The following is a 13,746-nucleotide window of genomic DNA, read 5'->3' as shown; positions in this document are numbered from 1 at the left end:
TGCCTGCAACACAATGTGGTGCAGCCACTCTTCCTTCCCACCCTTGACATGCCCTTCCTGGCATCCTGGTGGCTATTCTGGCTGTCTGCTCACTGGAGACTTTACTGCAACAGAGAAACCACAGGCAAGGGAGGGAGGCCTGGATTACATTCTCTATCCTTGGAAGAAAGAGTGTTGACATTTGGGGCCTCAACAGCATGGGGAAGGCTTTTAGGGAATGCATTCTCTCCAAGAGGTGTTATGTCCCTCTAGAACCTGTGTGTTTAAAAGGGGAAGACTTCAAATGTTCCTTCAGAAAATAATTTGTATCATGCAAGGAAACACAAAAAATGTGAAGGAAACTTGTCCCAGTAGGGGAGGCAAATATTTCAACTGGTTCATGCAGAGGGTGACAACTGGGACCTCTCCCATAAAAACGACAAACAGATGGTGAGGGACAGAAGGCAATAGCAGAAGGTCTGGCAGGTGAGGAGGCAGCTGGTAGATCCAGTGGTCAGAATGGCCAGCTGTCCTGGGTTTGGAGGACTGGACCTTCACCTGCTTTAGAGCAAATGTAGTTTTGTTCCAGCTTTGTTGGGACCAGTAGAGGAGCTCTCTGTGTACATAAATACTTTTCTGGTATCTCCTGCTTCAACCAGTCTGTACCAGCTCATGCCTTCTGTTCCACTGTGCTACAGCAATTTATACTCCAGTCTCTGTTTTCCCTGCTCCTCAGGCATTTCCTGGCTGAAGCAGCCGTTAGCTCTGCTGTGCTCACTCAGATGCTTTATGATTATTTACTCCTAAATAATCAACTCAAAAGCAGCAAAGAAGAAACTAGGGGTCCCATGATTTAAAAAAATTGTTTATATAGAGGTAGAAACTCACTCAAATACCAACATCCCCATCGTGCCAGGTGCTATAAAAAAATGGAACCAAGTCTGTGTCCCGGAGGGAAAATGATTTTCATATTATCTGAGACAGACAGAGCACAAAGGATGCAATGAGCTAATACTGGTTAATTCCAGCAGTCTAGGACTTCAGCTTTGCATTGTTACAGAGCTCACATTCCTGGGTCAGAGAAACCATATTTTTGGGAAGGCTCAGTGGAAATGGTTTTGGGACTGTACCAAAGCCCTCTCAGGATTCCAGTTTTCTTAGTCTTAGCCTCAAAGGAATTTACAGCTGGCTCGGGCAGAACTGGAAGTCCCCACAGGAAGGATTTTGTTGATATTCAGTCTTTGGAGGATAGTGAGCTTCTCTGTGCAAGGCAACACATATATCTGTCCATGCCCACAGCACCACACCCACTACTCCTCCAAAACAGATAGAGTTTCAAGGGCTCACATGACCACATCCATCTGTTCAGGGATTATTAGGACAACCTGTAGACGGGGTGTGTGGGGAGGGAGATTCCCCCCATTCAGTTTGGGCAGGATTTATCTCTGTCTGGAAGTGAAACAAGCTGCCAACACTTCTTAAAACTTAAGGGACCTTCAGCAACCAGCAGAGCTCCCAGGAAAGCAGCTCACAAGGTCTGTTTTATGTGCAGACTGACTGCTTCCTGCCAGCCAGAACACGGTGCTACAGGCTGCCTTGCCCAAGATATTTTAATCAGTCTTTTATTTCTGGTCCAACACAAAACTAGAGGGGTCTGCCTAATTAGTAATGTAAATCTGGGCTCTGAGAGCTCAAGGAATACTGCTTTTCTATCCTTGAGAGACATAATAACTACCTTTTCCTCCTCCTAGTCAGTTTATCAAGATTCCTCACTTGGCTCTGAGACTTTTTAAATCAATCAACTGATAATAAAGTTAGTGACCAGATTTCCAGGCCTTGAACTAAACTTCCTTACAGAGCAGAGTCAGCATCTAAGGGCTGATATGCCCTTTTACTGTCCACAGTCCCACACATCCATCACTTAGAGCACACTATACAGATTTGTATATGGAGAGGAGGGGTCATCAGGACAGGGAATCCAGGAGAAATTTAGGGGAAATAAAAGAGCCACCTGTTGCTCTTTCTGGGAAAATTTGGTTGAGACAGAAGGAGTCATCCCTACACTTTTACCTTTCTTTTGTACCCTGTAGTGCCTCTGGACATGAGACTCCTCACAAACTGTAGAACAAACTTCATAGCAGATAAAGCATTGACATCAATTAATCAAAAGCAGGTAAGACTCACAGTTCCATGAATGTGGTATCTGCAGTACAAATGCCACATGCTGCAAGCTCCTTCACTCCTGGCATGACACATTTATTGCCACTATGTTAATTTTAAATCCCCTCTAGCATGTACTTGATGCCCTTTGGCAGGGACTCATCGTGCCTGTTATGTATCAGTATGGTGTTTGGAACAATGTGGTTTTGGTTTTTCTAGCAAAGAGCAGCGCCAAAAAATAATGAAAGCATATCAGTCATAGCCTGCATAGGAAAGGCAGTGTCCATGGGATGATAACATCTTTGGTGGTTACCATAAAATTTTAAAGAATAAGTCATTCCCCTCATATACTTTAAAAAAAAACCTCATAAACGTGGTATGCTAAGAACTTCTATTATGAATATATCTCCCTTATTTGGAAAAAAAGCAAATTATGCTTCCAGTTTCATGATCCCACTTAATTTTTTGATATTTGACCTGCAGATTAGAGGTTTCCACGTCATCTGTCAGCCCACAGAGAGTATCCCAAGGTTCAGTGTGTGTGAGAGAGATAGGAAAGGAACATTAGGAACAGGCCAACCACAAATAGCTAAAATTAGCTATGAGAACTGGAGTGCTGAGGTCTCTGAGGAGCACTAGTCAAAGGAAGAAAATGGTTGTTTGCTGAACTCCCACTTATTCTACTGCCTCTGAGGACTCCTGGCTCATATCCCTGCCCAGACATCCTACATGGCTATTTAAGAGGATTTCCCCCACCCCTTCCCCCTCCATTGGCCATAATTTTCCTTTTCTGTGAGTGCAGTACAGAGTGATATGGGATTCCTGCTCTGGCAGCAAGATTCTGACTGCAAACAGGAAACAGGGGGGCTCTGCAGAGCTCAGCCTCTGTGACAACACGGACGTCACACCCACGTGCAGACAGGGATGCTTCTCACATATGGCAATGATCAGCAGCTCCCCTTTTTCCTCCCCTTCCCGCTTCCCCAGAAAGGGCTTACAAAGCCCTAGAGGGGCCATATATCGAGTTGGAAGCAGTCTTTAGGAAGCACGGCTGTGTGAGGCCTCAGTTATGACAGAACATGATTTCTTGCATAATTCTTTCAGATTCTCTGAGGCCAGTAAATTTGAGACTGTAAATCTTCATGTGACCAGAGCATATGGCTTTAGAATAAGACATGGAGTGAATTACAAAGAGACAGCCCATCTTCTTCAGAATCTGATTAAGGGAATCCTTTGAGAACTATCCCTTACATGCAGTCACAGGCATGGCTTTAAAAGCTGCCCTCCCTTCTTCTTCACAGAAATGCCTGATGAAATAAGTTGGGGTTTTTTTGGCAGCACCAGGTTCTCCTATTTTCTCCTTCCTATTTTTAAAAGCCTTTTCTCAAAATAAAACCAAATGGCTCTGATAGCCTAATGCTTCAAACGATAATTTCAGGGAAAAAAAAGAATAATGAGATTGTTAAAAGTGATACTTACTGCATTGATACTTGTGGAAACACCTTAGGGGACTTGGAGACTTTGTCTAAGCTAAGGAGGTACGTTCTGGAGGAGCAGGAAGAGAAGGAAATGCTCTTGCATTCACTAGGAGTGAGTATGGGTTTCCTCCAGCCTTTGCAGTGCTATTGCTTACATCCATACACATATTATGCTATATTAGCCTCTCCAGGCCATTATATGTGGTGTTCAAAGGTGAAGTTTTATTCTGGATGGGGAAATGAATTTCAAATGAAGTAAGATTCCCTTCCTAGAGATTGCTCCTTCTTTTTCATGAGGCAGACTGTCCTCTTCTTGATGATCCTGCTTCTTTGGCACAGAAGAGACTTTATGCAAGAATGAATGGGAGAAGGTTTTCTCCAGCAATAGCTCATTCAATCTCAATACTGGGAAGAATTGAAATGTCTTCAGTAGGTACATCCACAGCTGTCCTGTGAGGAAAGGGAGACCAGATGAGTGCCTTCTATCCTAGCTGCACTATGGATTTGTTGGCACTGAGCAGGCCTCTACCCCTGCCTTCCCATTCCACTCAATGGTTTTGTGGTAGTTCTGCTGAACTTGAACTGAGGGAAAAGAAAGCAAGATTTTGGTTAAAAAATGCTGGGTTATGCAGGGAACATAAAGAAACAGCTAAAATGAAGACACATAAAATGCTTGTCTAGCTACTGTCTTTTGTACTGTCAGGTGCTGGGGAAAGTCTGCTGGAGAATCATATCTCCGTTGGTAGAAACTGCTGTTGCTCAGCCCTTTGTTTATTATTTTCCATTAATTATCCCATGATTAAAACTGTAGATTCCTCCCATGCATTGCATAACTTTTACTCTGAGAGCATTTTCCTCACTGACCTCAGCTGGGTGTCTAGGGAGAACCCTTCTGCCTCCCTGGCCTGTGTGGTGAGAGTTCAATCTCTTCTTGCAATTACCTTGGAGAGGAGAGGCAGCAGAAGCAGAGGATGAGAAAGAGGGAGAGAAAGAGCAGAGGGAGAAGAGAGAATGTGTTATGCTAAGCTGCTATTGGACACCTGCTACTGCTAGAAGTGTTCAGTACCTCTCCAACCTCTTAGCACTGGAGATGAACCACTGCTTTGGAGCAGTCCAGGATCCCACTGCAAGGCTCTTGGGATAGTGCTGAACCCCTGGCCAACACTCTATGCAAGATTCAGTGGCACAGCTACTAAGAACAAAATTACAGAGAGGTGTTTGCTTGCTCACAGCACATGGCCAAGCTTTGGCGCCTGCAAAGTTCAACTCCTGCTATGTCATCTGTACATACAGACTGCACCTTCCTGGTTCCTGCCAGCTCTGGCTAGTTCTCACTGAAACACCCCTCAGAAGCACCCCTCAGAAAGGCATAGCAAAGGGATAGAGGCTGTCAGATTAAAGGAAAAGGGAAGAGGGGCTGTGGACTGTTACCTCTGTCTTCAGTGGAGAAAGAATACTATTTTTTGCGCATCTGTGCTAAATCAAACACTAATTTTTTCACTCCTGACATTATATATTAGGTGTGGAACTCACACTGCTGACCTGAAAAGTTTCTTTGAAAAATGCATTACTCTTCGCTTGGGAAGAGCAGGACAATAAACAAATAAGAGTCCTCATTTTAGACTGCAGATCTACCATCTCCTCATCTTTTGTCTCACATCGAATGCCAAGATTTATGGAGAAAAATTCCAAAAGAGTGAGGAAACCGAAGCGCTGCCTTTTGCTCTAGAGAAGAAAGAGATTCGTCCTTGAAATCTCACATCGGAAATTCCCCAGCTTCTCCTGGCTGGGGCCGTGAGTCTGAGGGAAGGGCCTGATGTCAGTGAGCAGTCAGCTACTGTTTAGAATACAGCTCTGGTTTGGGAACACAGGAAGAAAAGCATTGAAAAAGTTTGCATTTATAAGAAGAATCCTGTACTGGAGCAACAATCTCTGGTGGGATTTCCACACAGAGGAATCGCTTCTCACTTTTGACATCATGTGGTGACATGCATGACAGGAATCACTGAGTTCATTCCCTGCTGGGACACTATCCTTGTCATTAGAGACTGTCCTTGTAACTAATACCTTAATTTGTAGTTTCAGGTGAGAGACTGGGAACACCTGTGCTATGGGGATGAAGAGACTGGCTTATTCTTACAGGAAGTTTCTGAAGGTAGCACAGGGATAAGCAACTCAAGACAGAAACTTTTCCTGCACTCGCACCTGTTCTACAGATAAAGAAAAGACTCTTTCTTCACACCTGACAGCCCAATACTATCTCTAGGCTCATGAAAGAAATAAAAAGAGGGATGCAAGCCCTGTGGTGCTGCTTTTTCTGCTTTTCACAGGTATGGTGATTTTTAGGGACTCCAACATGCATTAAAACCAGTGACATCCTAGGGACTGGCATATGGAGGGACTGCAACTCTGATATCCTCAGGATGGTCTAAGAGATACAGGATTACTGCCTCCTGCCTGGGATCTTTCTCTACCTCCCTACACTCACATGGGGTTGTGGAAGCACCTGTGTCCTGACAGTGCCCTCTGATGAGAAGGAGAGAATGATCATGCTGAGAGATGAGGAAGCAGGCTCAGTCCATGCCTTCAGAAGGCTGGTGAGAAGCAGAGAAATGAGGGAAGAAGGATCTAGTTGCTGAACATGCCAAAAAGGCCATGTCTTCAGGTCAGTCAGCTCTCTTCCCAAGGGAGGCTCTCTATTCAGCTCTCCTGCTCCCCTGTGGCCAGTCATCACTGGGAAAACCTAGGCCAGGTGTTGAGAGAAAACCAGGGATGCAGTGGTCAGCCACCTTCAATAAAAACAAAAATGATATTGGAAAAGATGGAAATTAATCCTGGACTGTGCTAAGGGGACCCAAAAGCACCAAGATAATCCCTCACCACTGCCAAGCAGAGCCAACCTCATCAACAAGGAGGGCAACAAGTTGTGAGAGACATGCCAGTCTGCCATGCTCTCTGCTAAACATCAAGGAGCTGCTTGGAACCCCACAAGTACACGTAGCAATCACAGTGGCCAGTACTCAAATGCAAACTCTCTCTCACAGAGAGAGATATTTCCTGTGCAGTACCTAGGAAGAGGAAGTACGACATTCTGATATTAAGTGAGAGATAATCTATAAGTGCTGTCCCACACTCGAATTTGAGCAGGACATTAAGGCTACAGTGAGAGAAGGCAATAAAATCTCTGACGACCACCCCAATCTTTCAGCTCTTGTCTCATCAAAAGGAAGGCTTGCCCCATAGCTGCTCATGGAATTGATGCAGGGGGCAGATGTTACTGCTTTTCTGTGTCTATCCCTTCTTCCTCAAACTCCCCTCAAAGGCGTCTACAGAGATACTGTCTTCTTCAAGTTACGTGGAGAGAAACGTCAAACCTCGATTGCAGCCATGAATCTGCTCATGAACTCTGCTGGCTGCAATGCCACAGAGCTGCCTTAAATCTCTCTTAAAAATGTAAGGCATTCCAGTCATTTTAATTACTGTGCATTGCATAAGCCAGAAACCAGTTCATACAAAGGAACAACAGAAAAGTGATTTTCAATTGCTCTCACTCTCTTCTGTATTTAGTGCAGCCTCCAAAGCTCTGGGAACACCAGCTCTTATTACCATTTGAAGCACTTCATCTATTTGAAATCTCTTTGTTCAGTCACTTAAAGCTATTGATGCAGTTTAGAAGGGTTTAAAAAAGAAAATCAAAACTTCAATTTGGAAATGGCTACAGCCGCAGGAAAACAAAACAAGAAAGTGGAAAGACTTACTATAAACAAAAATCAGAGAAAATTAATTGCTTGGAATGAGGCATAGGCAGGTAGAACCAAGCAAATCACGCTGTGTCCTTCCCTCCCGGATTCTGTCAGACCAACTAATCACAGCCTCCTGGCTTGAATCCTGCATGGTACTGAGTTCTTTGGCCCTGGTCCAGAAATGCACTTAAGCTTATATTTAACTTTGTGTATGTAAATGGTTCTGTTGACTTCAGTAGAGCATCTTGTGTGCTTAAAGTTGAACATGTGCCTTAGTGTTTTGCTGGATTTGGGCCAAAGAGCGCGGTCATGTGCAGGAAACATTTTCAGCTTGATAAGGCTGTTAAAAGATATTTCCTGGTTACTCTTCTGCAGCTGATGCCACATCACAGCCTGAATGGAGGATCCCCACACTACTGAGAGGATGATTTCATATTCCACAACCCTTTATAATGTAATATTCCTGGAAACATATGGTGCCTACAGTCTGCTCCCAGGCTGGGTGCTCTCAGTGAGCACAATCTTTAAAGGATCCTTGAAGACTGAACACAGTATAGAACTGTTACAGCTGATGAAAATTTAATGGAGTACCTCCAATGAAAAGCTTGGGAATGGGATGGAGTGTTACCTATGTCTGGCTTGCAGACAGGAAGGTGACATAATTCCTTTGCAACCTCAGAGAAATAGATCAAATGAATTTTTTTGGTATGTATTTATAGAATCAAAGACATTTTTGAAGAAGGAGTCTTCTCATTTTAAATAGCACATAAAGTTCACTGATACAGCGGTGGAATTAATAGGACTATTTTCAACTTGTTTCACACATATAAATCATAGCAAATATGAACATTTTAAATAAAAAGGCTTCTCAGAGGACAGTGTTAGAAAAGAAACAATTTACTGAAAAATAAGCAGATAATCAAGGAATATGAGAATCTCTTTCTAATGCAATGTATGACCATTCTGTACTGTCCTACAAGATGGCAGGAGCGTGTTGTAAAAAGGGCATTAGATAGCTCTGAAAACACCTACCCTTCCCCTCATGCTGCATAAAAGCAGAAAAGCAATGAGACCTCCAGGGCATGATGCTGAGCTGGTGTAGAAGATATGAAGATCATCAAGTTCAAGAAAAGCTTTTAGGACAAGAGGATGTTTCTGAACAACTTGTCAGCTGTTTATGTTAATGGCAAGGCTCCATATTCATGAAACAAATCAATTTTCTGTCAAAAAATTAAAATAGAAAAGGGCCCTTACTTCAGAAGCTTTTAAAGTTAATATATTGTTAAGGAGGCGGCAGGGTTGAACTGCATGTTGAATTTTCCTGATTTCATTCATGATAAGCTCAGTTTAAGCCAGCTAAGATCTGGTGAGGAACTGGAGTGTTACCGACCACTACACGTGACATTTCTTAGGATATTTTTCTCTGGTGATAGCGGGCTCGCTCTCTCTCTCTCTCTTCCTCTTTCTCTCAACCATCCTGGTATATTTTTGGGGTTTTTTTTGCCAGAAGTTGCTGTAGTTTGATGAAGCCTTTCTGTACTGAAGCAGCCGGCATGCCTTACAATGAAATGTGGTCAGAGGCAAGTGAACATGCCTTTAGTTCATATCTCAGTCTCTGTCCCTGGTTCCAGGATGTCTTGTGGAAGGAAAATGATGATGTTAACATGATATAAACCTGATATAAACTAATATGAGTATCTGCGAAAGCAGAAGGTAACTCCCCTTCCTGAATTTTGAATAAGACACACAGCTCAATATGTTTCCTTTTCCAAAGAATCGGGTCCTTAGGTATTGCGGAGGAGCTGGCTCCATCCGCGAAGGTCGGAACCATCTCTTGCAGTGCACTGCCCCCTAGCACATTCCTGCAGGATGGAGGGGAGAAGGACACTGTGCTCGGTCAACAACACCTGCGGGACATGGCTTTCCCTGGGAATTTTCACACCAACTATTGACTCAGCCCAGTCATGCTTGGCTTGCGGGATCCGACAGGATCACAGCATGAAGTTGTGCGGCTGCTCGGTAAGGCAGAGATTCTTAATTGTGTTCAGCGGTGTGTTCTTGATGGAAGACTGGAATAACATAGATTTCTTTATTTGGTGACATTAACCAAACGTGAACTTGAATTTTCTCATATGAAGATCAAGGTCTCTATTTTCTCCTTCTTTCAATGCTACCCTCTTTATGGTCATATAAGGCTTAAAGCTTTATCTGAGCAAAGAAGCGGAATGATAGATTTTATTTTATTTTATTCCCTTTGCAGTTTTTCCCATGCAGATAGGGCATAGAAGAGGAATTCAGAGAGAATTCTTCTTTCAGTTCCTTCATTGACTTTCTCTGTTACTCTGACACCATTGTCAATATTTTCTCGTATAAATAAACACTCAGAATCCTTGCCTGGCTTTTTCAGAGTTCACTTCGCTGGTAGGTCTTAAAGGGGAGAGGCTAATATTGGATATCTAATGGATATTATCAGGGGATAACATAGAATATCTCTATTTGCAGATGATAAAATGAGTGTACAGGCAGATTAAACTATTTAACAAAGGCCTCAAGCAGGCTACTGGCCAGACTGAACTTTCCTGAGTATGATTTACCTATACTTTACAAAAATAACACACTCTGGTTTCTCTGTGTGAAGTGTACTCTTCAAGAGGAAAATAAATATTGTTCTTATTGTACAGTATTTGGTCCTGGTTGAAAAACTGCATCCCTACTACTGTAGAGAAATTAATCTCTTTGAAAAAGAATATCTAACTGTAAAAAAAGCAGGTGAATCAGCTAAGCCCTGACCAAACACAGGTACTACTACTCCAGGCAATGATAATACAAGCATAAAAAAAATTCTGGATCATCTCCCAGAGAGTGGTATAGAATATAGTGGTAAGCCTTGCCATACTGACAGCCTGCACCCCATCCCTTCCAAAGAGATGTGCCCAGTCCTTGGGTCAAGCCATGTCACTCCATTTCTCTGATCTGATTGCGTCTCTGGATTATATCTCAAAAGTGACCTAGTTCCTGCAATCAGCACAAACTTGGTGTCACTTTAACTGGCTTGGTCAGCCTCACTGTAAACAAGCTACTTCCATACCTTGGAGGGCCCTGTGGAACTTCAGTAATTTCTAGGCCCCTTCCTCTCCCATTTCAGAAATCGAGAAGGTGATTAAAGAGTTTGTTTTTCAGTATCCTCTGAATGTGTCCTGTATCCGTGTATCATAGACACTCAGCATTTACACAGCACACAACATCTTAAAAGCTTATTACAAAGCATTTAGCATGCTAGTGCTCAGAACACACAGGAAAGGTGTTATTATAGGAATGAAGAAACATACTCAAGGGAGTTACTTGGCCAGAGAGCGAAGGGAGGTGGTGCAGGAGCTGTGATTATAATCTAGTTGTGTGTGGGCCAAACTCTCCCTTATTTACACCAGTGTCAGGTTCTGGCAGAATTCCACTTCTCTCAGATATTGATCTGAGACGTTAATGGGCCAAGTGTATCATGATGTTGGTGGATATCAAACTTTGTACAACAAAGGAAAAATGAGAGTGTCAGACACACCTCATTTTTCTTCCGTATTGCTCTGCTGAGGTCGGTGGAGTTGTTCCTTGTTTACACCCAGTGAGACTGAAATGACAGTCCACCCAATCTGATGGATCCAGCTTCACTTGTAGTACCTTGAACAGATAGTCCAAGTACCTAAAGTATTTTCTGTGTAGAGTTTCTCAAATTGCAATTTGGGCCCAATGACTCTGACGTGTCTAAATGCAACAACCTGTTTAATACCTATCTCATACATACTTATAGGACCCGTTAATACCTCAACACCATCTGATTTTTTCAGTGTGTTCACTAATGCACATTCCTGAGCAGCTCCCATCACTGTTTCCCATGACACAGGGATTTGAAGCACAGTGAGGCAAAGCTGCCACACAGGTTGTCTGTGTCACAGCGAGGATAGGAACTTGTGTTTTCCACTGTTGGCATTGCAACCTTGATCCCTACTGACAACACCCATCTTGAAGCTTTTGCCTATGGCTGCTCCAAATGAAAGCCTGTGCTTCCATAAGACAGGAGATTTTAATTTTATATGGACAATATGATTAAAGAAAAGGTGTAGGCAGGCTGTGCTTCACCCAGATGGAGCAGAATTGTAAATCTAAAGACTTAGCTGACTATATAGAAATTTAGGACAGCTGGCCCCTGGCCTTTAATACCAGCATAATTTATAACTAGACGCGCTTAAGTCTTGTAAACCCTGTGGAAAGTACTCTGACATTATATACACTGGTTTGATACTGTGATTAATCACCCTTCAGTTCCCTTTGGAGGATAATAAGACTCTCTGTATCATGCAGCTGGCAATCTCCTTCCTTACAGTCCCAGCTCTTCTATAACATTTACATTTCTACAGCTGATAGAAATTTATAGCTCTAAAAGGGGATAAAGGAAAACAAAACAAACAGGACATTTCTCTAAATTCCACTAAAGCTGCTCTGCTAAAATATACTTTGAGATTAAATGTTGGGGGTGCCCGGACAGATACAACACTGCTTTCTCCAGCCTGGTTTTAGTAGTTTATGACCCCTTAGTGACTGAAAAGCCACAGAAGGGGAATTACTGGGTGGTGGAAAAGGAGCATCCGAGCAGGATTAAAAACATTCAGGGCAAAATCGTGGTTTACGGTTCAGATAGGTCTTGTCCTTCTTTTCCCCCATCCTCTTTCTACTGCCTGCTGGAAGAGGAGAAGCAGCAGCACACTGCACTTGTGCGTTATCTGATCGCTGTCTGAAAGCTCTTAGGAACAGCCTGAATAGCGTGCCATGACTCCAGTTTAAAGTCAGTTTGCAGACAGCCCAGATAGACTGAAGGGAAACAGCGCGAGCTTTCCAAGCGAACCGCAAGCCCCGCGTACGTTTTCCAGGTGCCCTGAAGAGCGGCGCGGGACGGCCCGGGGGAGGCTGTGACGGGCTCAGGCGGACACCCGCCGGTACGAGGGAGGTACAGCTGGAACGGAGCGAGGCTTCCCTCGCGCCGCGGTACCGGGACGGGACCGACTCGGATGGAGTTCGATCGGATCAGAGAGGGTCGGGGCCAGACCCAGGGTCGGGGCCAGAACCGGGGCCGCGCCCCCGCCTGCCGCGCGCCCGCTCTATTCCCTATAAGGCGCGGCGGGCCCGGCCCCGCCCCGCGCTCGCGCCGATGAGGTAATGCGGCGCTGCCATTGGCCGCGCGCGGCGGCGCCCCCGGAGCGCGAGCGGCGCGAGCCGGGTATAACTCTGCGCGCCGGTGCCGCTCGGTCCGCAGCGCTCCGCACCTCGGCTCCCCTCAGCTTCCCTCAGCTCCGCACCCGCACCGCCGAGCGAGCCGGCCAGAGAGACTGAGACAGCGGCAGGGCAGGCAGCCGCGGCGCACGGGCTGTTAGCGAGCAAGAATAAAGTCAGGCGAGCACAGCAGCGGCCGCCTCCCGCTCCGCAGAAGTGAGGAGGCACCTCGGGGGCAACATGATGGCGTGGCTGAACTTTCTCGTCGTGTTCCTGTGCAGCTGGAGCCTGCGGGACTTGGTGGTGGAGGCTTGCACTTGCGTCCCCATCCATCCGCAGGACGCTTTCTGCAACTCCGACATCGGTAAGTGCCGGTGCCCCGCAGCCGCCCGCTCGGGAGAGCCGGAGAGCTGCCGGGACCCCGAGGATGGGGCACAGCGCGGCTGTCACCGCAGCGCGGCTGTCACCGCAGGGCAGCCGCTGTCCCGCGGGTCACGCCGTGAGGGCAGAGGCGCGGCGGGCGGGTCACTCCGCAGAGCCGTGACCTGACTTTCCAGGAGCGGGTTTGGCTCCGCTGCTGCCGCAGACGCCTGGGTTGGTAAGAAGAGAGGCGTGTGGTGGCGGACCCCCGCCCAGCCCTTCCAAGCCCTGTCCCGCGGCAGCAGCCTCTGCCAGAAGTACCTTAAAGAAATCAGTAATTGTTAGAGTGGCATGTTTCCTAAAGCAGGACAGAAACACAGTTGGAGGTGTAGGCTGCCAAAATTTCCTCCTCAACTTGGTGACAAGAAGTAGGAGGCAGGATTAGGATCCTCCCAAGCCAAGAAACAGCCCGTGGCGGCTGTTTGGAGGTGCGGCTCATGCAGGCTTGTGGTGCTGTGCTTGTAACGCTGGGAAGGGCTGGACAAGCCGGTACCCAGTGTCTCCAGGCTTTCTGCATGCTGCACTGTGCTCTTTGCAGCTGTGGGAGGTATGTATACCTGCACGCCTTTGGGAAAGTTGAAACGCTTTCATTGGATCCTGACTGATGTTTTTTCCACTATGGGTTTCAGCATCCCTTGGGTTCTTCATTACACTAACTTTAGGTAGGGGACAAGGACAGCACCAAAAATCTCTGAGGAAGAGGTAAC

General features: G+C 45.5%; 2 protein-coding genes across 3 annotated transcripts in view; one reads left to right on the top strand and one right to left on the bottom strand.

Moving 5' to 3' along the window:
• Window positions 1–13,746, bottom strand: part of SYN3 (synapsin III) — a 183,621-nt gene that overhangs the window by 72,982 nt on the left and 96,893 nt on the right. The gene's annotated exons all lie outside the window — the stretch shown is intronic.
• The window catches only part of TIMP3 (TIMP metallopeptidase inhibitor 3), a 37,092-nt gene continuing 36,004 nt past the window's right edge, over window positions 12,659–13,746 (top strand). Inside the window, exon 1 of the mRNA XM_014876970.2 lies at window positions 12,659–12,983. Within this exon, the coding sequence (XP_014732456.1) occupies window positions 12,860–12,983 (124 nt within the window). The 5' untranslated portion in view covers window positions 12,659–12,859. The remainder of the gene's footprint in view (window positions 12,984–13,746) is intronic.

Source organism: Sturnus vulgaris, chromosome 5, assembly GCF_052056855.1.
Source record: "Sturnus vulgaris isolate bStuVul1 chromosome 5, bStuVul1.hap1, whole genome shotgun sequence".
NCBI lineage: Eukaryota > Metazoa > Chordata > Aves > Passeriformes > Sturnidae > Sturnus > Sturnus vulgaris.
Note: the sequence above shows the minus strand (reverse complement) of the source record. Positions and strands in the feature narration are given on the sequence as shown.